Source organism: Barbus barbus (assembly GCF_936440315.1).
Source record: "Barbus barbus genome assembly, chromosome: 5".
In the NCBI taxonomy this organism is placed as follows: Eukaryota; Metazoa; Chordata; class Actinopteri; order Cypriniformes; family Cyprinidae; genus Barbus; species Barbus barbus.
Window position 1 is genome coordinate 8648781 of NC_136733.1, and position 24635 is coordinate 8673415.

At 38.2% G+C, this 24635-nt stretch overlaps 1 protein-coding gene and 1 long non-coding RNA gene across 13 annotated transcripts in view; one reads left to right on the top strand and one right to left on the bottom strand.

The window, feature by feature from the left end:
• The window catches only part of LOC306869591 (ankyrin-1-like), an 84181-nt gene extending 78107 nt beyond the window's left edge, over window positions 1-6074 (bottom strand). For 9 of the 12 annotated variants that reach the window (XM_079416380.1, XM_079416376.1, XM_079416378.1 and 6 more), the window contains exons 1-2: window positions 5931-6074; window positions 26-127 (exon numbers count right to left, since the gene is read on the bottom strand). In XM_079416380.1, coding sequence (XP_079272506.1) covers window positions 26-127; window positions 5931-5957 — 129 coding nt within the window. In that variant the 5' untranslated portion in view covers window positions 5958-6074. The remainder of the gene's footprint in view (window positions 1-25; window positions 128-5930) is intronic. The other 3 variants (XM_079416382.1, XM_079416374.1, XM_079416373.1) reach the window with 1 other exon arrangement.
• LOC306869594 lies at window positions 561-6029 on the top strand. Its single transcript, XR_013784181.1, has 3 exons — window positions 561-3946; window positions 4046-4561; window positions 4612-6029. It is a non-coding gene; the product is annotated as an uncharacterized lncRNA (long non-coding RNA).
• Window positions 6075-24635: the final 18561 nt, after the last annotated feature.

Genomic DNA, 24635 nt, shown 5'->3' on the forward strand with positions numbered 1-24635 from the left:
ATAGAGGGAGCTGAGGAAGTCTTACCTGATTGGCTGTGTTGATGTCGAGGCCATTCTTGATGTGGTCTAGAGCCTTTTCCAGATTACCTGAGCGAGCTGCACGGAGGAAGCTGGTAGCAGCATCAGCCTGAGAAAAAATACAGGAATTAATACAGGAGGATAGAATTTTAAAAATAAGAGTTAGAATTTTTCATGACTTAATTATATCGTAAAAACTGTATACTTTTTGCCAGCCATCCGTATTTCATAGACTTGCAACTTCATAGAATCTCACATGTGAAGAGTGTTAAAAAGATAACAGATGTGACAAAACGTTTGGTTAATAGCAAGTACATTTTTTTTTAAAGACTGACATTGAAGTAAAACAACAGCAGCAACAACAACAAAACAGGGCAAAACCTGAAAACACTGAAAATTAAAACAAATGGAAGGACAAGCTTTTCAACATTAAATATATACATAATACAGCATGCACACACACACCTGAGTACAAAGATAACATTGTTAAAGGTCCCATGAAATTAATTTTCCTTCCAAGATGTTCTTTTTTTTTTTTTTTTCCTGGATGAGAAGACAAATGTACACAAATGTGTACTGTACATTTTGTCAATTTTAGGAACACAAACATTACCTCAAAGAACAGACACAGATTATAGAAAACTGCAAAAGGAAAAGAGTAAGAAGGATCAGATCAGTGGATAGAAAGAAAAAAGACTGGTAAAAGTTCATTCATATTTTATCGACCGTTAAAACTGAAACTCATTTGTTCAAATCAACCGATTCTCAATGAAACTCAAAACCAAAGCACAAAGACAGAAAGAGAAAGAAGATTTTTTTTTTCTATTTCTATTGCTGTGACCTTCCTAACCTTATCACATTCATCTAAATATAGAAAATGTATTTTACTAAAAAGCAGTGAGTTTTTCCTCTTTTCAGCAGTGCATCTTCAAAATCAAGTTAAAAATATTTGGCATAAAGACTCAAATATTGAATAAATTGAACACATTAATGTATGCGCAGACAAGCTTTGTTATACTTAATCCCAATCACAGTAACACAGGTTGTATAAAAGCACATTCTCAAAAATGTCAAAACAAAATATGCTGGCAATAGGGGTTCAGCAGCCTACAAAAAAAGTTTGGGCACCCCAGTCCTGACATAAGAAGCTTCACTCAGTGAGAATTGAACCATACGATGGTTTCTTCTGTCTGATAAACACACTCAGTGTAGAGAGGGGTTTTCACACTTTCATCCAAACATCAAATTATTTCTAAAAAGCCCATTTATATACAAAACATGCACATTTACATAATTCCAGAGCAGCTCCTTTAGATTTTAATCCCACATCTGGATTCAATTGCTTTTGTGGCTTAAGTGCATTTGAACAGATTTTCACATCCTTGAGACTGAGATGTTGTTTTGAATCAGTGTAAGTTGATTGTATCTGTTGAGTTGTTGCTGTGGTGGAGGCAGTGGGAATGTGTGAGAGTGTGAGAGTGTGTACCTTCACGAGCAGCAGGGCTGGTTCACTGATCAAATATACTTGACAAGTACATGGAGGCATGGGCACACACAAAGTGTAAGTTGGCATGGGGACGACTTATGACCTCCTAAGAATTAGGAGCACAATTTTTCTCCCCCATCTCTTTGGCTGTGTCAGAATTCACATACTACACTAAAGGGGTTTGGGGTCAGCAAGATTTTTTTCTTTTTTGAATGAAATTAATATTTTTATTCCGCAAGGATACATTAAATTGATAAAAAGTGACATCAAAAGATTTATAATGTTACAAGATTTATATTTCTAATAAATGCTGTTCTTTTGAACTTTTCATTCATCAAAGAATCCTGAAAAGCAAACTGTATCAGTTTCCACAAAAATGCAAAACAGCACAATAATCAGAAATATTTTAAGCAACAAATCAGCATATTAGAATGATTTCCAAAGCATCGTGTGACACTGAAGACGAGTAATGATGCTGAAAATTCAACTTTGCGTCACAGGAACAGATTACATTTTAAAACATATTTAAGTAGAAACTAGTTTTTTTAAATTGTAGCCTAATAATATTTCACAACATTACTGTTTTTACTGTATTTTTGATTAAATAAATGCAGACTCGGTGAGCATAGGAGACTTTCAAAAATATAAAAAAATCTTAGCAACCCCAAACTTTTAACCAATAATGTATCCTATAATATAAAATCATGGATTTTGCTGGACATGGAACACTCTATGTAGTAATAGTGGGAAGAGTGTGTAAATTTTGAGTTTGAGTTTTTTTTTTGCATTTTTTTTGCACACACACACACACACACATACATCATTATACAAATTTGTGTCCTCATATGTCACAAAAACACGCACATGCGCACACACACACACACACACACACACACACACACTTATTTATGTTATTTATCTTAACACCACATACTATGTTACACAGTCAAAACAAAAGGGATGGCATCATAAAATGTCTAATATATCAATATTTTAAACATCTATTTAAAAAAAAAGAAAAAACAAAAGAGCAAAGATAATGTATTTAATCAAAATCATATGTAATTACTACCTATTCCAGTAATGCATTTTTTTAACTCTGAATTGAGTAACCATTTTTGGTGTCCCCTACATGCGTAAAATGTGAGGTCACTATACATGAGTGTGTGTTTGCAGCAGATAAGGCGGTGGAGGCGATCATGTATAGACCACACCTAATTCTTAGCCTCTGGCTTGCTAAATTCTCCACACCTCTATGCAGTGTACCATTATATGCAAAGAGAACAAGCAAAACGTGGCAAAATATGCTGTTTTGACCCTTCCAGTTCAAAAAGAAAATGCCTTTGATAAAATAAAGCATAAATAAAGAATGAAACATAGAATAAACCTCACACAAATTACTAATATTTCATGATTCATAAGCCAGGCTGCCAGAATTGATAGGCTTTCTTGGAAATTACATCCTAACACCAGGAAAGAAGTACTTTAGAAACAAAATTAACCTTATCATTTATTAGAGTAGTGCAGTCCTGTTGATTCCTCATTGTGAATTATAAAGCTTTCAATGAATAATCTTACAAAATGTAAGTGATAGTTAATGCAACAGTTAAGAAAACCTCATACAATGAAATGAAAAAAGATAAATAAGCACGTCAGCACCCAGCCCCAGCTTTCCTCCCCTCTCTAAGAGCAGAAGTACTGCAGCAGACAGGATGACATCATCACTGAGACGCAACACTGCAGTGTGTGTGTGTGTGTGTGTTTATGACTGCATCCGAGAGAGAGACAAAGCGAGTGGACGAAGGAGTCTTTAAATTCACCTCTACTGAGAAACACACACAGACAAAGGCAAACAAACAGAGAGAATGCGATCCATCACAATAACTGTGCTTGCACAGCAAACAACAGCCGCTCATATGCGACCAGGTGGTGATGCGTAATTCCCACGGCGGTGGGAAAGTGAATGAGATTATACGTCACAACACCATAAAATTCAGCTCATGCACATTAATGTGTTACTATGTTCGTGTACACCATATATTATGAATATATATATAAATCCTGTGTGACCATTTCCTTCAGATGATGCACTGGATGCATTTGGGGCTCATTAATCAGGATCATAAATGAACAAATGCATGTGATGTTGGTGTGTTTTGGACTGATTTAAAGAGCATTCATTGCTGTGGAGAGGTAAGCTATCACTCATCATAAATATTCATATACTGACTGAGATATTGGTGAAATGCATAACTATTTCCATGCATGCATGGGGACACAAAAAGACAGGTTTCACTGACTATTCCTGCATTATATATGATGGTGAACAGATAAAAAGTGCAAATGTTAAACGGTATGCTTGCAGAGATGTTTGCAACTGAATGTTAAAAGAATTCTAATCTGCTGGAAAAATAGCCAAAGTCCATTTAGTTTTAAAATACAGTTAGCTGTAGTCACATTTTGGTAATACTTGTGATTATTTTAATGTGATTTGTTCCACACATTACATTTTAATAACAGTAAAGTATGCGTCATTTCAAGAAACTAAACACTAAAGCAAATCCTAACCCTAAACATATAGTAAGTACATGCTGTTAATTACAGTTACTCATACTTTTTTTGTGTAATTTCAGTGTAACAAAGACACAATGACATTTTTAGTGTTCCCAAAATGTATCTAAACTGCATCTAAAAATCTGTAAATCACATTGCATTAGATACAATATCAGATAAATGTTAGATAAAATATGAAACCAAGTAGCATTTGTTTTGAAAATCAATATTACAAACAAACTTTACAAAGAAAACATGTCACAAAATAGAAAGGCTATACATTTTAAAATATTAAAAATAGATAAATGGGCAAGTTGTTGTCAAGCATTTGTGTTCATAGTGTGATAAATATACTGTAGCTGTAGTGGACTTGAGGGGAATCGATTTTATACATCCTCTACAATCACCTTGACATCAGCTGAATAAAAGTAATTGCAAAATGGCTCAGAAAAAAAGCATTTGTTTGGAGACACCACTTAGTTTGAGATTTAGCAAATGAAAGATGTGTCCAAATATTTGAAGGACCGCTGAAATCTTCATCAAAGAACATAAAGTATCTGATGTGAATTTCCTGTTATTCTTGTAAAAAAAAAAAAGGTGGTGAGACTGTGAGTTCCTCTTTTAGAGGTTCCCTGTGCCTTATTCAGCAAGTGCAAAAGTGTTTATTTGTGCCACAGCTACACAGATGACAAAACAAAATAATGCACATTGTGAAAGTCTCCATTAACACCTTCTAACTTTTTTTAATCTCGTGTATAAATGTGAACATTGTTATTCTTAGTCGTTCTTTTAAATCCCATGCATATTCCTTACAGCAGTACTATACCCTCCCTTGCACATTATGTAAAGAATGAAAATCTTTAGGGCATCATTTGAGAGAACATTTGGCAACAATGCAGTTTCCTCTCTCTCTTGACTACTTTAAAATACAATTTAAATTAGAGAAAATATGACTGTATATAATAACCCTGTTTGGGTTGGGACTCAAAGACCAGATTCTCCTATGAACAGGGCAAAGCAATTTTAAAATATAGCTGACTGGATGGCTGCTTTATAAATGTAGTCACATTTTTGTAACAAATGCGCCTATTTTAATGTGTCTTATTACACAGGTTGTATGCATTTACTATAGTAATAACAGTAAATTATGCATAATTTCAAGCAACTAATGGTAACATGTTAGTATAGGGACCAATTCTCACTATTAACTAGTTGCTACTGGCTGTTTATTAGTACTTATAAAGCACATATTCTGCATGACCATATTCTACATATTTAATACTACCCAATACATAAACTTAACAACTACATCACTAACTATTAATAAGCAACAAATTAGGAGTTTATTGAGGCAAAAGTTATAGTTAATGGTTTGTTATAACGAGAATTGGACCTTAAAATAAAATGTGACCCAACTAACACTAAAGCAAACTCTAACCCTAATTAATATTACTCAGTACTCTTTTGTGAAATTGCAGTGTAACAAGGACACATTTAAATAATTGTAAAACTTTATTTTAGTGTTCTTGTTACAAAGTAATTATACATTTAAGTAATGAGTAATATGAATTAACTTCATGTATTTACTACTGTATATGGTTAGGTTTAGTAATTAGGGGTTTGTTTAGTGTTAGTTGCATGTGATTATGTATAATTTATTGCTATTACTAGTAAATACATGTAACACCGTAAAATCAAGTGCTACCAAAATAGCATTAAGAATATATTTAGTGACCCCAAAACATGTTTGCATAGAGAATTTTGAGGCAAAAATCAACTGGAAGCATGAGCAAGTTTCCAGAATGTTCAATTTTGCAACATCTAACAAAAACAACAAAGAAGATGAAGGAATCTTCAGGAAAGTTGTACTTACTACACAAATGATGGTCTTGGTTGGCATCCCAGTACACCTTCTCTCTTTCTCTCTCTCTCTATGTCTTTTGCCTCACTGCTTTCCAGTGTTACACTATCTGGGTGTAGGGGTCCGGGCACAGCCCCTTTCCCCCTGCACGCACACACACACACACTTGTGAGGGGCAGGGCGGGGCTGGGGGCTTTGAGGCCAGAGGGGTTTATCTCCAGAGGAATGCTGTCGATATCGACACACACACACTTCTACCCAAAACTAGATAATGGCATAAGTCTCTCTCCCCATTTTTCTATTCCGTGGAGCATTCTCGATCTGCGCAGACCTGCTCGATGCATTCTGACAAGCAAAGGGCCCTTCTGAATAAGCCTTTGGGAAAAGGACACATTATGTGTGTGTGTGTGTGTGTGTGTGTGTGTGTGTGTATGTGAGGTTTGGCACTGTTTCAGTCTGCAAAAAGGACTTACAGTGACAAAGACCTTTGGAGGGGTGGGATGGGGTGGGGTGGGGGGTTCTTCAGGAGTACCAAGCCTGGTGACAATGGCCCAGACACGGATGGGGTGGGCATGGTGTGTGTATATGTGTGTGTGTAAGGGGGGCCCAGTCTCTTTCAATAAAAGATCTGTCACTCCCAGTCTGAAAAGGCCCCTCCATCTTCTCTCTCCTAGGCCCATGCTGGGAAAAGCACATCTACGCCAATGGTATGCACCCAAATAAATGTGCGTTGCAGAAGTGGATGGAGCAAAACTACATCTAGAGCTCAGGTTATCAATTAAAATGGGAGCGTTTTCTAGTGAGCAGCTTGATATGGAGTAATTGGGATTACTATGGTGATTCCCTCTCTAGGGGATTTATTGCAGTGGCAGTGAATCACACTGCCCTTTGAGGGGTCTCAGGAATCAAGAGGTGATTCAAAGTACTCGTCTTTGATTCTTTCAAAGAAATAACAAGGGCTATTCCTGCTCTGCAGTACGTTTTTATGACCCATTAATACATAGTATTAAATAAAGTAAATAAAAGCACTGTATCAAAGTAAATAAAACATGTAAATGAAGTGTAAATTGCATGCATGTCTTTCAAATAAAAAAATTCACATTTAATTTAATGTGTTATTAATTGTGAACTGTACTAGATCATTTTTTGTTTTAGTAATAAACTGGGTTACACTATTTTAAGGTGTCCTTGTTACAGTGTAATTATACATTTAAGTACTAAGTAGTATTAATTAACTACATATACTTACTATATGGTTAGGGTTAGGATTAGGGTTTGGTTTAGGGTTATTGAGAGAAATTAGGGTGTGTGATTATGCATAATTAACTGTTATTATAATATTTAGTACATGCAACTTGTGTAACAAGGACACCTTAAAATAAAGTGTTGTCATAAATTGCATAATATTAATGATATTTAGTTGCAGTTGCCTTCCAAATCCAGTCATTTCAGTAGGAATCAATACAATTTCACGTGAGAGCAAAAGATTTCCCCAGATTTCCCATTTGGATCAACTTAGTCTCTTCAGTTCGCTGTCCTGACCAATGGAAATCTGCTTGGTTTGAAAGCAACTTCAGTGTGTGCTGTGCTTTATACATTGCAAAATTTCAACTTCAAACTATCAATATCACAATTTAGGGGTCAATTTTATAGCTGTACTGCTTTGGTTTGAGAGTTTGTTGTCGTATGTTGTTTTCTCAAGTTGAAATGTTTCCAACAAAATAATTTTTGGCAATATTGGTTTAATTACTGTGGAAATCAATCTACAGGTTTTTTTTCTACATTCAAATATATTTGCCAAATACTTTTTTGTTAAAAAAGTGAAATTACAGAAATTGCTTAGATAATTTAAAGTTTAAATTAAATTTTTGAATTTACCAATTTCAAAATTAATCACGTACTCTCACGTAACATTTTACATATATATTAGGAAGTTAGTTCAGATGCAGTCCCCACTGAGCAGTGGCTAACTTTTTTTAGGCATCCTTTCCTTGCATCCTGTTCATTTTCTTGTCATTTTGAAAATAATCAAATTATAATTAATAAAGTGTAGTGTTCCAAACATATAATGTTATACTTAATTATTTATATAGAGTATAACAAAGTTAACTGACTAATGAACTATACAGGAATGGAATCAAACTACCTTTATTAGGGTTTTTATTATAACAACTATTTTAATCAAGTACATTTAATTATCACAATAAATTAATGTAAGTTTGTAAACATTGAAATATCAACTCTTTGTGCCTGACATTTAATTATGCAGTTTAGGAATAAGCAGTCGATTTCTAAAGTACTAAATTAATTTGTCACGTGATTATGAGAAAAAAAAAAAAAACAATATTGGTAATGCAAGTGCAATTCACAGCTTGATGGAAGTACTGTAGATTCTAACCTGTTCACCTGCAATGCACTGAAACCCCAGATTTCTTTCACAATAAATGTTAAACTTAAAGAACTAGTTCACTCCGTCATGAACATTAATGTCATTTCCTCACCCTTATGTAGTTTCAAACTTGTATGTATTTATTTGGAGCACCAAAGATGTTGTCCATATTGTTTCAAACCCCTTTGACTTTCACTGTAAGCATAATGGAAACATGTTCTTTGGTGTCCCACAGAAGAAAAAAAAAATACAGTCATACAGGTTTGGGACAACATGAGGGTGAGTGAAAGAGAATTTTTAATTTTGAGTAACCCTTTGATAGTTACAGTTAGAAAAACAAATAAAATACTTCTGTAAAAAGTTCAAAACTATGAAAACCATGTGCAATGATAATAAATATTTAGAAATATAAACACTATATTTTCAATAGACTGTTGTTACTTAAATTACATGTTAATACAATGGCAAAAGGACACATATTGGTAACATAAATGAATAAATACTAGTATCAGCCACTAGAGTGCGCCGCATTTGTTATGCGTGACTAGTGCAAGCAGAACTCGATGAGGCTATGAGTATTCTGTGCTACTGTTGTGCAAAGATGCTGCATTGTCCTCATGTTTTGTTTAAATTTCATCTAAAATCACCCCGGCATAAATCATGTGATACCTGTCAGGTAATTGACTGCAATGCTATATACTTACATATTAATGTGGAAATAATAATATTTGATCTCACCGCTATTTCTGTTTTCTTATCCATTATGCCTTAATATGCATCACTTATAAACACATCAATCAGAAATGGTTACATAATCATAAAAATATGATAAATAAAAATTGAGTTCTTTTTCCCCCCTCATATTTACATATAAAACAGCCAACCACTCATCAGTCCTGCATTCTACTAGATCAGCAGCATTGAGCACTGTGAATCCTCCTTTTTACTACCAATGAAGTAGACATTACAGGCTCAGAACAGAACTAACCAGATACCATGAAAAGTATCTGCTTCATCTCCACACCAACTTTGTGTTCCACCAGGATCAGTACCTAACATACTCTGCATTCACACCAAATCACTTAGTGAAGTTATCACCTGGAAATGTATTTATGCATGGATAAATGCCCATCATCTGAAGTGGAATTTACTGAAAACCACACTGCTGTTCATTCTGGCCAAGAAACATCCTTGCCAAGACCTCGTCATAGACAACACAGTCACTTCCCCACATAAAGCCAAGAACCTTGGCGCCACACTGGACAACGGTCTGTCATATGCATCCCACATACTATCCACATTCAGTGTGCAAAAACAGCAGAGAACAACACCTCGTCACTGGGGCAGTACCCTCAACAGGATTATATAAGGTACTTTCACACCGTGTAGTTCTAGAAACTAGTCAGCAGGGTTGTTCCTAGAGAACCAATTTCTCCCTTGGCCATTTTCCTGGTTGCATTCACACCGGCAGTAGGAACTACAAACTTTACAAACGTCAACAACCAGTGAATGGAGAACGGCATGATCGGAGCTGTTTTAGTTGTGTGTTGTGGGTTTTGTGATAACAGAGATGTTATGTAAGCGTATAGTTTACGTGATTTAAAGAGCATGAAAATCTGACTAAATCTCCTATGACAACTTGCAGTGTTACATATCATCGAAGCTGAGAAAAGAACACAGCGCTGCAGACAACAGGTAAATGGCTTTTTAAAGGTTTATTAACTTTTTAAAAATGCCAGGTGGCCGGTGTTTCTTATGCGTTTAACCAATCAGCATACACTATGTCACTGATAGTTCCTATTAAACTGTTTAAGACCCTACTCTAAAGTATGGGCTAATTTAGTTACCCTAAGCGGAGTCCCAAGAACTAAATACGTTCCTAGTTCCTGTGGTGTGAACATGACAAAAAGCAGGAACTTACACCAATAGTTCTAGGAACTATGGAAAGGTTCCTCAGGTGCAAAAACACCTTTATTTACCCCTAAAAGGTTCATAGCAGTACCTTAAGAATGTATTGTATTACTACATGCAACTTTTAGGGGCAGATAAGAGTTGTCGTTTTAAGGGTACTGCCCCAGAGACAAGCTGTTTTACCTCCAAAGGAAAGATTTTTGCACAATTTTTTCTGAAAAAAACTCCTAAGTCCTAGTCTAAAGTGTTACCTTTTTTTTTTTTTTTTTTAGATAATTTTCTGAATTGCTGTTGATTACAATTATGTTGCATACAGTATGAAGCTAAAGCATTGAAATCATCAGCCACTATGTCGACATGCTCTGAGATCCTGGTAAGGAGTTAATGGCGGTTAATTGTCAGATAGAAAGACTTGAATCCCAACATCCATATTGCACTTGTAAAACATGGTGAGGATTTCCTCCATATTCATCCTTACACCAGGAAGACGATACAAAAGAGCTTAGGTGGAGTTTGTTGGGTGGAAACATGAAGTAAACATCCAGAATACAACATTTGATCAGTTTAATCCTCTTTGGAATTGTTTGGCGTCTTCAAAGTTGCAAAAAGCAAGCAAATTTGTTGTTAATGTCTTCAAAAACATCCTTACCTTCATGTTTTCAGCTTTTAGGTCACCATTTTTGTTTCCTATATTCCAATTTCTTCAGCCGAGTGTCTCAATCCTAACCCTGTGTCTCCCAACATACCTGCCTTGAAGTTTCTAGTAATCCTTGATTATCTTGGTTCAGGTGTGTGTAATTGCGTTTGGAGCTAAGCTCTGCAGAACAAAAGCAGGAATGGGCAACTCTGATTGAACCCCTCTTGAGGACATTATTTGACGTAATGTAGATGGCCTCTTCTATGCTTCTTTCACCATCTGTCCTCCCCATTCAATATTCATACACTGTTTCTTAAATGAGTGGTATTTCCATTTTTGGGACTCAAGCATACAGCAGAATATATTCCAGATTTTGAACCCACTTGGAATCATGAAAGGTTTGAGCAGACAAGAATGTTGGAAACGTACTGCACTTGCTCCTTCAGGTACTCTGAGGACATCTTGATCCATCTCTTCAGAGCGTACAAGGCGACATATTCTGAACATGGTCTTCCATTCCAAGAGAATAAAGGCTACAGATGAGGAACCAGCCTGATGTTTAAGCAAGGCTAAAAGTGAAAAAATCAAGAAAGGCATGAAATCCTCCTTGGTCCTGCTGTCATCTCATACTTTATTTACTAAGTTTAGACATTTTACCACATGCTACTCTGACATACAATCACCATCAAATACTCCTTAACATTGAACTACAGCAACTTCATTAACAAGCTTACTCCAGGAGAGATACTGCAGAATAAAAGCAGTAAAAGCAACCAATGCACAAACAAAAGTCATGGGACCTTCATGCATAGCAACCACCCCTGCCAAGTATCATGCAAGTTAACATCCAGTCCATGGAAGGAAAATGGGGCCTATTCCAAACCAGGGTTAAATAATGGGATTTTAAAAACTGCAGCATTGTCTTCCTGTTCATGGTTGACTTCCTTAATCTGGCTCCCTTGATGTTGGATTTTAAGCAGGACATGGATCCTGGATCAGCCTCCTTTGTTACTCCTGGTACAACATTCCCATTAATAAATTGTAGCATTTTTACTTAATTAAAACCATAATCAACCGCTAAAATCTGAGAGAAATAATGGTCGAAAATGTTCAAGCCACTAACCTCAAGCCATATATTAACCCTGAAATCTAATAGCCGTCTTGGTTCAAGACCTAAAAGGATAATAATGTATATAATAAATACATACTTATGTTTGGCCTAGACCACGCAATATAGTCAGTTGATGCATTCAATGTTCATCACTAGAGCTAAATTAAACAAACTGAATATAAGAGGCCTTTTTCTTAGCAGTTAGTGTGATAATACAAATATCACTTGCCAAACCTGGTGAGCTTTAACCTGTGTCTCCCCTGAATCTTCCCTGAATTTTATCTTTCTGTCCGTCCTCAACTGTCCTTGTGAAATCCATCCATAAAGATTTGCTCATTCATCAATTCATCTTGTTGCTTGATTTCCTGTCTGTCCATCTATCGTCTATCTATCACAATATCTGTGCATTTTAACGTTTTTACAAATGTGTAATTACTAATGCATTTAAATACATTACTCACAGAAGAATTTAGAATTAAGTGTACTTGTTTTTCACAAGAGGACTCAATCACACATGTTGTAATTTGAATTTCAGCTCTAGTTGGATGGATCTGTGCATTTCTAAACAGTACTGTAGCAGGGTACATCAGGTAATACCTGGACTTGTCTGTTTGATATCTTGGCAAAAGACCAATAAAAGGGATTTGGACAGGGCACCATCTAACACTTTGCCCTGTTTCTATGCTCACTTTCAGGTGTATTTCAACAGTGTGTTACATACTAAAAGAACAACTCTTACACAAACATAAAAACACTCAAACATCTCACATTGCACACAAAGCATAACTATTCATTGAGTGTCAATAACTGTATCTAAGCAAACAGCAGAATCATTTTTGATACGCATGTGCAAAAGAAAACATGACATTGATTGATAAATGCGACATGAGTCAATCAGAGCTCATAATACAAGTATCAGAGAACTTGCAGTGCAACAAAAATTTTGTCCATCAACTGCAAGCAGGTAGTTGACACACTTTTAAGAAGTCGACACATCCTATGCTATGCATCTAAAACTATATTAAACAGTTATTTCTAGTTTTTTTTATAATGATTAAAGACACAGTTTCTGTGATTATCAATATATTAATTCACAGACTGCAAGAAATATTTGAAAATTCATACTGCAGAACCATGTCAACTATGAATAGTGGAAAAACCTGACCAGTTGCAGGAAGATACACAATTCTCATCATTCATTCATATAACTCTTATCCAATAATCTTGATGTTGACTTAGAAACAAGTCCACAGATGTTATGCATCAACTACCCAGGTGCAGACCATGTCGCTTGCAGTCTGAATGGCTTTGTTGATAATAATGGATGCTTTAGTTTTGTTGTATCGCTCACTTCCAGTGTAAACATCTTCCAGCCTCTAAAAACGTGTCACACTGTTTTGCATTTTGTGTATTGTGCTTGTTTGGATAGATAATTTAAGACTAATTTTGAGAAGAGTTGGGTAAGATGTGCCACTTTCTGGCAAATTTCTTCTAAGCAAGGAAAAATGAGAGGTAAAATGGGTCACACTTTATTTTATGGTCCAACTGTTGCTATTAACAAACCATTAACTATGACGTTTGCTTTAATACAATCCTAATTAGCTGCTTATTTATAGTTAGTGAGGTAGTTGTTAAGTTTAGGTATTGTAGGATTAGGGATGTAGAATATGGTCATGCAGAATATGTGCTTTATAGTGTAAGTACTAATAAACAGCAAATACTGTATGTTAATTATAGGCATGCTTATAAACAACTAGTTAATTGGCGAGAATTGGTCCCTATACTAAAGTGTTACCATAAAATGAATACACCTCAATACATTTTAGGACGTCTGTTATAAACTGAAATAATAAAGCTTCAGCCTACAAAAAATAAATACATAAATAAAATAATAACAATAATAAAACTATAAATAAATAAGTACATAAAACTGTGACGCAACATTCATATACAGTACATGTATTTAGTATTTCTATTATTAATTCTAAATCTGTTTTTAGTACTGCATTTAGAGGCTATGGAGACCCTGAGAGGACAAGGTGATGTAAAAAAAAAATGAGATGCACTTTTCTCATTTCTAAATGTACTTTCATTGGACAAAAATTGTGCATCTGTTCTCCATTTAGGGGGGCAGCAAAACATCCACCAGTGACACATTTACCCCACTCTCAACAACCTTGAGCTCATGACCACAGCAAAAAACAAAACTATTCTAAAATCTCACTTTAGAATTATGATAAGATGACTTGGAAATCTGTCTCAATCCTCCTTTCATTTAGAGAAATATATAGAAAAACTGGAGACTTACCTGAGTCACAGACAGTCAAAGCATTCTTTAAATAGAAACACTAACACTACACTAAACATCAAATCCACAACACAGCACACACACTATGAAATGAGCACTATCACGACACAAAAACACGTACAGCACAAATACAGGAGCACAGAAGAAAAAAACTGAACCTCACTCACCACTCAGATTCAGCTCTCACGGCACAACATGGACGTGGATGTGGATAGTGTACAAACATCAACACACGTCAGTGCATGCAGAGGTGTCTGGATACAAATGTGTTCACGTGATAAAGTCTTTGAGAGTATCACATGTGAAAAGTACACTTAAGAACCCACAGGTAAAATAGCTTTGTTTGACTTCAGCCTTATTGTATCCTACCCATACTGTGTATGTAGTTTATGTTATATTACGGTGATGTGTTGGTAATTTTTTTTTGCCCGTGGACTCTTTTATGCTGTGAGTACACTGATAAACGCAAAAATAATCCATACATCACAAAAACGGAACTCAAAATCTGAACGTAACCAAAAAAATCGACCAGGTGAAACAAATAATAAACAAAGAAACCAACAACAACAACAAAAAAAATTTGTCCAACCTGGACCACTACCACATCTACCGTTACTTTAAAAAAAGCCAGCTCAACACCAAACAGTAATACGAAACTCTTAAATAAAACCACAGTTTAAACTGAATTTTACATAAAAACTTTATGGTGCCAAAATCAAATTCACAAGAAAAAATGCAGATGAAATTAGAACCACTACACCAACACTAAGAACAATGACAGAAGCATATCTAGTGACAGATAATGTCCATATACAATATGTATATGTATATGTATATAGATATATATATATATATGAGAATAAAAATTTAGATATATGTTGCAGATATTTACTGTTTCATCATAGTGCCACACTCCCTGGCCATCCGGCAGCTCAGAGCTCACACTATTGTCCTGATCGATTAGCCAGCGATGAACGACGTGGGCCTAAAAGGACACACGACATAAACACAAGAAGCCATTAAATCTTCACACTCTTGAGGTAAGAGGAGAGAACGAGAGACAGATACAGATATCGATACAGCGCGACAGAGAGAGAGACAGCTGGAAGAGAAAAGAGTCCCATCTATTGCTTAACATGAATGAAAGAGCCTATACGCTTGAATTAGTCAGGTCATATAATGAGAGAAGGCAGACAAACATGAAAAATAGAGGCAGAATGAGAGGAAAGTGTAGGAGACACAAACAAAGGGACACAAACAAACCCAGGGGAAATTGATAGCTTAGAGGACATTTTAGATTCCCCGGTTGGTGTTGGTAAAGTATCAACTGTTTATATCACAAAAAAAATCCTTAGAAGGAATAAATTCTATGAGAAAGAGTTGAGATCTCAATTGTGCTTTGGGATGTATATACTATAATCATCTTATAGTAGAGTTACTTGCCATTTAGCAGATGCCTTTCATTCGCAGTGGTTTAGTGTACATTTATCATAGGGAACATTTAAATTAAGTAGGGTTCTAGCTGTAGCTGACTGAACCTTGTACCATTAATTTACCACCAGTCAAATCTTTTCTTAATAGTGGTCACTAAACCTCTTAAATTAAGAAAACCCTAGAACATACTGTACAGTACATACTAGAACAATGGTGCCAGTGTAATTAAAAGTGTAAATATTTGTGAACAGAAATGTTGGTATAATGACTTTTTTTCTTGCACCAGTAAATGTTGCTGTTTTAACCCTATTTGGCCGATTCTGTCAAGCAATGGCAAACTTAATGTTTGAGTGATGCAAAACATGAAAGAAGCTCCAGCCGCAAAATGCAGAGATTAACCATAGGTTCATGAGAAAAATCAGCAAAAAAAAAACCCCATAAACTTTAGATCACTTGATTTTTAGGTAAAGTAACCTTTAAATGCAAACCTCTTAAATGAGTTGATAACAGCACCAGAGTGACATTATGGGATGTGTGAATAAAAGCAGCTAGTGATTTTTTTTCTTTTGAAAATGAGATGTTTCTAATGCCTTTATCCACTCGAAAATTGATCTCAATTTTCTCACCATTGATCTCAATGTGTTTTACTGCCGATTTGAAAAGGCCAGATTGACACCCAGCACCCGCTCTGATCTGCACTTCACACATTCACCTTCCCCCCCTGCAACCCCCCTTACTCCCTCCCCCACCATTCTACCTGCGTTTAAAGTCTGTGTAGAGGATGTGAACCGGGTCTTCAGAAAACAGAAATCTAGGAAAGCTTCAGGACCAGACGGTATTTCACCTGCCTGTCTAAAAGTCTGTGCTGACCAACTGGCCCCCATCTTTACACAAATCTTCAACAGATCTCTGGAGCTGTGTGAAGTTCCCCGCTGCTTCAAACGCTCCACCATCATTCCCGTCCCCAAAAAGCCCAAAATCACTGGACTTAATGACTACAGACCTGTCGCACTCACGTCTGTGGTCATGAAGTCACTTGAGAGACTGGTCCTGGCCTACCTGAAGGACATCACTAGACCCTTGCTGGATCCTCTTCAGTTTGCCTATAGAGCAAACAGGTCTGTGGATGACGCTGTCAATATGGGACTGCATTACATCCTGCAACACCTCGACAAACCTGGGAATTATGCAAGGATCTTATTTGTGGACTTCAGCTCGGCCTTCAATACCATCATACCTGACCTTCTCTCAGACAAACTGAGACAGCTCTCTGTGCCCTCCTCCATCTGTCAGTGGATCACCAGCTTCCTGACAGACAGGCAGCAGCTAGTGAGGCTGGGCAAACTCACATCCAGGACTCTCACCATCAGCACTGGCGCCCCTCAGGGTTGCGTTCTCTCCCCACTGCTCTTCTCCCTCTACACGAATGACTGCACATCAAAGGACCCCTCTGTCAAGCTCCTGAAGTTTGCGGACGACACTACAGTCATAGGCCTCATCAAGGATGGTGACGAGTCTGCTTACAGACAGGAAGTTGAGCAGCTGGCTGTCTGGTGCAGTCTTAACAACCTGGAGCTGAACACGCTCAAAACTGTGGAGATGATAGTGGACTTCAGGAGAAACCCCCCTGCTCTCCCCCCACTCACCATCATGAACAGCACTGTGACTTCAGTAGAGTCATTCAGATTCCTGGGCACCACCATCTCCCAGGACCTGAAGTGGGACAATCACATTGACTCTATTGCGAAAAAGGCCCAGCAGAGGCTGTATTTCCTCCGCCAGCTAAGGAAGTTCAACCTGCCTCAGGAGCTGCTGAAACAGTTCTACTCTGCAATCATCGAGTCTGTCCTATGTTCTTCTATAACTGTTTGGTTTGGTTCAGCTACCAAAACAGACATCAGAAGACTACAACGGACAGTTAGGACTGCTGAGAGAATTATCGGTGCCCCTCTGCCCAGCCTCCAAGAACTTTACACCTCCAGAGTGAGGAAAAGGGCTGGTAAGATCACTCTGGACCCCTCACACCCAGCTCACTCTCTCTTTGTACTGTTGCCCTCTGGCCGGCGCTACAGATCACTGAGCACCAGAACAGCCAGACACAAGAACAGTTTTTTCCCCCAGGCCGTATCCCACCTGAACAACACATAACACACCCCGGTACTGTACATCTGTAAATAACCCATCAAACCTTCATCTGCACATAGGACACATGCACATTCACAGTTCTGTCTATGGTCATGTCTCTTTTCTGTATATTTTTATTTTTATTACTATTGTTATTCTTAATTATTGTATATTCTCTTCATTAGTGTTCTTTATCACCTTAATTATATGTTGTCTGCACTATGTTTGTACTTTCTGTACTGGAAGCTTATAACACCAAGACAAATTCCTTGTGTGTGCAAACACACTTGGCAATAAAGCTCTTTCTGATTCTGATTCTGATTCTGAAAAGTGCATTCGAAAAATGCGTTTCTGCTTAGCCTAATGAAGGCTCCACAAAACACTTTCATAACCTTTAGGAACATTATGTTCACATGATATGCAACACACTCACACAAAATGCATTCCTCTACAGAAAATCACTCGAAATACCCAAATTCTCTTACACTGCAGACTTTAGCTAAGGACAGTCACAGTCAGCCAATAAGGTCAACGAGAGAACAGAACATGAGGAAGGGATAAATAATATATTTACAGCTGCAATAAAGGATGGTGGCAGCTTCTCATTCAAATATTTTCTATAGGTTACAAAAATAAGTTGAAAGTAGGAATACTTTCTGTATTTAATAACTTCAGTTACTCTAAATAAAAGTTGTAGTTTAACTATCTCAAAATCCTGCAACCTCAAATTCACACCACTAGTTGAGACAGAAGTTCACATCAGACTGTTAAACAGTCTTAAATTCAACAAATGTCCTACTTGTCTCTGCTGGATGAGAAAGCACTTGACTGAAAACACTTAAAAATAAGTTTCTTAGAATTTTGATACACTTTTTAATGTTTAATTCCATGATTTGGTAATCATCTAAATAAAATGACGTTTTTTGCCTTTTTAATTTAACAGTGTAAAAATGTTGTGGATTTTTTCAAAAAGTGAATAGAGCTTTAATATTGCTCAAGTTCAGTCAGGTGTGCATTACATCATAGAATGAAGCCTGTGATTTATCAAAACTACACAATATTTTTACAATATTCTTTTATGTAGATTTTTTTTAATGTTCCCTTTCCTTCTTGAACCCCTGATGGGAGGCAAGAACAATCCACAAATCTAATGAACACAATTCTCTCATTAATGTCTTAACATTTCCTTTTCATACAAACTTACCTGCTGTTCTACAAAAGTTGAACCTGAACCACTCCAAATTAGCACTTTTTGTAAAAAGACAAGAAAAGCAAAACAAAAGTTTAAAAATAACACAAAATTTTAGTGTCTAGACTCTATAACTATTACGTGAGATATTTCAGAAGAAGACAAAAACTGAGTCAGCAACATCTGTTCAGCAGAGAACAATAAAAAAAGTCCTATGACTCCTATGGACTACCATTAACACTGTAACACAGACTTCATAAATAATTTGCAGTTCACCTGCTGTGTGCATCAGTATAGTGCCATGTAATGATGGGAACTCAGATTCCTTTCTGTGAACTGGTTCTTTCAGACAGTGCTTCCATTGATTCAATTCCCTAATGATTAATTTATGTAATCACACAATGACATTGTCAGTCCTGTGTCATGTGTTTCCCACCTCTTGTGTCCTTATATGGTTATTTTCCTGTCCTCGTTTAGTTTGATTATGATTCTGTTCAGCTGTGATTGATTAATTATCTAGTTCCCCTTCAGGAACTCGAGCTGCATCCGAAAACGCTTTGGGAACGCCTTCAGCGTGACCGTGCTCTGAATCACACGTGCAATCAGTCCAACGGAAGAGCGAGGCGTCACGGGCGGGGGTGACGTCACGACCAGGAAGCTTAAAAGCATGTGCGGCGGAGCCGGCGTCAGCCTTCTGTCATTCAGCAAGTGCTCTGTGTGTCTGTCAGTCTGATACGTGTTTTGTGAGTCTTATTTAGTGTTGTTTGTCATTCCTCTCAAACAAGCAATGTCTAAAGCATCTCACAAGTCAAAGCATAAGGGCAATCATGGATCACATTTCAAGCTGTGTGTTCCTCCCTACCTTCGCTACATTATGAGCGGGGATACACACAGTTTGTGCGTGGTCTGCCTGGGTGCGAAGCATGCGGAGTCGGCTCTTGAGGGAGCCGACTGCCCAGACTGTGAGCGGCTTCTGCTACGTATGCTTTGCTCCCGGAGGGCTCTGTTTGAGAAGGGAGCCTTTGCGAGTGTTCCTCACGGTGCTGGCCCCACTACTGCCGAGGCAGAGCGGCAGCTGCACTCGTGGGGACCCGTTCTGCGGTTTCTTCCCCCCGAGGTGAGGGCTCGACGCTTCATTTCTCTTCCTCCGAGGAGGTTGATGTGGTGAGCGTCGATGAGGATTCACCTCCTCAATCACCCCAGTATGAGGAGCTGTTGGAGGTGGTCACTCGAGTGGTTGCCAAGTTAGACATCGACTTGCCCACCGAGAAAAAATCTGAGCCGCAGAGAAGCAGGTTAGATGAATGCTTTCTGCGAGCAAGACCACCACCTCCACACCGGAGCCTCCCGTTTTTCCCATATCTCCACACTGAGGTGTCGAGATCGGGGGCCAAGCCATTCTCGGCCCGCCTCTTCATCCCCGCGTCTGATTACTACGGTAATGTGGGGGGATTTAGTGAGCACGGGTACTGAGCAATGCCACGGGTCGAACAGACGCTCGCAAGCTATCTGTCGCCTGGAATAGCATCATCTCTGAAGGCTCCGGCTTTGCCCACCAAACCGCTACGCACTACATCTGTGTTGGTGAGCAAAGGGTATGCGGCAGCAGGTCAGGCTTGTGCGTGTCTGCACACAATGTCTGTGTTACAGGGGTACCAAGCCGAACTGCTGAAGGAGTTAGATGAGGGCGAGGAGTTCAAGTTAGAAGATATTTCTGAACTTAGAAGGACCGCTGATTTAGTTCTCCGTGCCACCAAGGAGACCGCCCGTGACATTGGGCACTCCATGGCAGCGGAGAGGCATCTGTGGCTGACCCTCTCAGACATGATGGATAAAGATCGGGTCTGCCTCATGGACGCCCCGCTTGCGCCTTCTGGCCTGTTCGGCGACGCCGTCAACTCAGTCATCGACAGGTACCAGGAGGCCCGTAAACAAGCAGCGGCGTTCCAGCGGTTCCTCCCTCGCTGCTTTCGAACTCTGGAGGCCGCTGGGACACACAAAAACAGAGCATCGCCTCTCGTGCGCCCCCGCAGAGAGGCCGAGGTCAGCGCCGGGGACTGGCAAATGTATCTCGTGGGCCCTGCACACGGTAGAGAGAGGCTATCATATTCAATTCGGCACTCCGCCGCCGCTATTCAGTGGGATCGTTCCGACTACGGTCGGCCCCGACCAGGCTCTGGTGATGGAACAAGAAATCAATACTTTGCTGAGGAAGGAGGCCATCGAGGTGGTCCCTCCTCACGAGAGGCAGTCCGGATTTTACAGCCGGTACTTCATAGTTCCAAAGAAGGATTTTAGATCTGCGTCAGCTGAACCGCTCAGTCATGCGACTGAAGTTCAAGATGCTCACAATCAAACATGTTGTGTTTCAAATCAGGTCCGAGGACTGGTTTGTCACGATAGATCTAAAGGACGCGTACTTCCATGTCTCCATCCTTCCCACTCACAGGAAGTTCCTGAGGTTTGCTTTCGGGGGCGAAGCTTACCAATATCGAGTTCTTCATTTTGGCCTAGCACTCTCACCCCGTACTTTCACGAAGTGTGTGGATGCGGCACTGGCCCCGTTGCGGCTTCAGGGCATCCGCATACTGAATTATATCGACTGAAAAATATCAGAGGCACCTTATTTAGAGCCCTGTTCCGTGTGTGTATACTACAGGTCCTTCTCAAAATATTAGCATATTGTGATAAAGTTCATTATTTTCTGTAATGTACTGATAAACATTAGACTTTCATATATTTTAGATTCATTACAACACAACTGAAGTAGTTCAAGCCTTTTATTGTTTTAATATTGATGATTTTGGCATACAGCTCATGAAAACCCAAAATTCCTATCTCAAAAAATTAGCATATTTCATCCGACCAATAAAAGAAAAGTGTTTTTAATACAAAAAAAGTCAACCTTCAAATAATTATGTTCAGTTATGCACTCAATACTTGGTCGGGAATCCTTTTGCAGAAATGACTGCTTCAATGCGGCGTGGCATGGAGGCAATCAGCCTGTGGCACTGCTGAGGTGTTATGGAGGCCCAGGATGCTTCGATAGCGGCCTTAAGCTCATCCAGAGTGTTGGGTCTTGCGTCTCTCAACTTTCTCTTCACAATATCCCACAGATTCTCTATGGGGATCAGGTCAGGAGAGTTGGCAGGCCAATTGAGCACAGTAATACCATGGTCAGTAAACCATATACCAGTGGTTTTGGCACTGTGAGCAGGTGCCAGGTCGTGCTGAAAAATGAAATCTTCATCTCCATAAAGCTTTTCAGCAGATGGAAGCATGAAGTGCTCCAAAATCTCCTGATAGCTAGCTGCATTGACCCTGCCCTTGATAAAACACAGTGGACCAACACCAGCATCACTGACTGTGGGTACTTGACACTGGACTTCAGGCATTTTGGCATTTCCCTCTCCCCAGTCTTCCTCCAGACTCTGGCACCTTGATTTCCGAATGACATGCAAAATTTGCTTTCATCCGAAAAAAGTACTTTGGACCACTGAGCAACAGTCCAGTGCTGCTTCTCTGTAGCCCAGGTCAGGCGCTTCTGCCGCTGTTTCTGGTTCAAAAGTGGCTTGACCTGGGGAATGCGGCACCTGTAGCCCATTTCCTGCACACGCCTGTACACGGTGGCTCTGGATGTTTCTACTCCAGACTCAGTCCACTGCTTCCGCAGGTCCCCCAAGGTCTGGAATCGGTCCTTCTCCACAATCTTCCTCAGGGTCCGGTCACCTCTTCTCCTTGTGCTGCGTTTTCTGCCACACTTTTTCCTTCCCACAGACTTCCCACTGAGGTGCCTTGATACAGCACTCTGGGAACAGCCTATTCGTTCAGAAATTTCTTTCTGTGTCTTACCCTCTTGCTTGAGGGTGTCAATGATGGCCTTCTGGACAGCAGTCAGGTCGGCAGTCTTACCCATGATTGCGGTTTTGAGTAATGAACCAGGCTGGGAGTTTTTAAAAGCCTCAGGAATCTTTTGCAGGTGTTTAGAGTTAATTAGTTGATTCAGATGATTAGGTTAATAGCTCGTTTAGAGAACCTTTTCATGATATGCAAATTTTTTGAGATAGGAATTTTGGGTTTTCATGAGCTGTATGCCAAAATCATCAATATTAAAACAATAAAAGGCTTGAACTACTTCAGTTGTGTTGTAATGAATCTAAAATATATGAAAGTCTAATGTTTATCAGTACATTACAGAAAATAATGAACTTTATCACAATATGCTAATATTTTGAGAAGGACCTGTATGTACTTGTTATAGCAATTACAATAACTGGGTAATAACTAGGTACTAACCCTGAACCTACCCCTAAGTCGTTACCTTATACTACCCTGTAACTAAATTTTCATTTCAATTACACTTTAAACTGTCATTAATTGTACATATACATTTTTTTGGTAGGGTCCACCACTTCATATAAACCTCACATGTGAACCACAATTTACCACTGCAAAAAATATGTATAGAACCTAGTATTTTAAACTTTGTCCTACTATATAAACATACTATGCGTTTAAAAGAAAGTACAGTACAGATGCCTTCTGTATATTTTTTTAACTGAATACTTGTGAAAGAGTTAACGAAGATGCATAAGGTTTATAATAAGATGATGGGGGAGGGGCTCCGCAGATTTCTCCCTTATGAATAATTCAGTAGTAGAAGCTGCCAGCTCCATGCAGACTTACTGCATTAGCAAACAGTTCAGAGGTACAGCGAGCTCACAAACAGACAGCAGAGGAGAAAGCAGAGAGAGAAGAAGGAAGAGCTGATATAAGTCGGTCTTTAGATATTCAAACTTACAAAAGACTTCAACGAGAGCCCCATCTGACAAGAGGTTCTTAAGTCAAAAAAAATATTATTTAACATAACTGAATCCACCTAAATGCAGTGATTTATGCCAACAAAACTAATTTGGTAACACTTTAGATTAGGGAACACATATTCACTTTTAACTAAGAATTTTCCCTCAATGCACTCCTAATTTGCTGCTTGTTGATAGTAAGTTAGTTGTGTGGTAGTTGGGATCTAAAATATGGTCATTGATATATGCTTTATAAGTCCTAATAAACAGCCAATATGCTAGTAATATGCATGATAATAAGCAATTATTTAGTAGTGAATAGTGTTTCCTAATCTGAAGTGTAACCACAAGTTTTTTGTGTGATATTGGGTAGAAATATCTCTTTGAAGTAACAATTGTAAATTATCACTGTTTATAGGACAGTAAACTGAATGCAGGTATTTATACATTCAGTGCTTGATTTTCTTTAAAATTATGTTATCATGCATTGAAGGAGGTACAGTATCTTTGTCGAAAAGCCATTTAGTCATATAGTGTGAAGAGGGGTAATGAGATTTATATTGCGTAAATAATCATGTACACATTTAAACTGTCTATAAACTTCAGGACTACAAGCGTGTTTAACAGCCAAAAACAAAATTAGTACTGCATACTGTACATCAGATATTCAGTAGATTATTTCATGTCTATTGGCCAACATCAAATGACATTGCCCTGTTTTCATATAACACAAGTAGAGAATAACACTAATTCTTGGTGTTGGCTATTTCTTTTAGTCTGCAGTTGGATCATGAGAACTATACCAACAGATC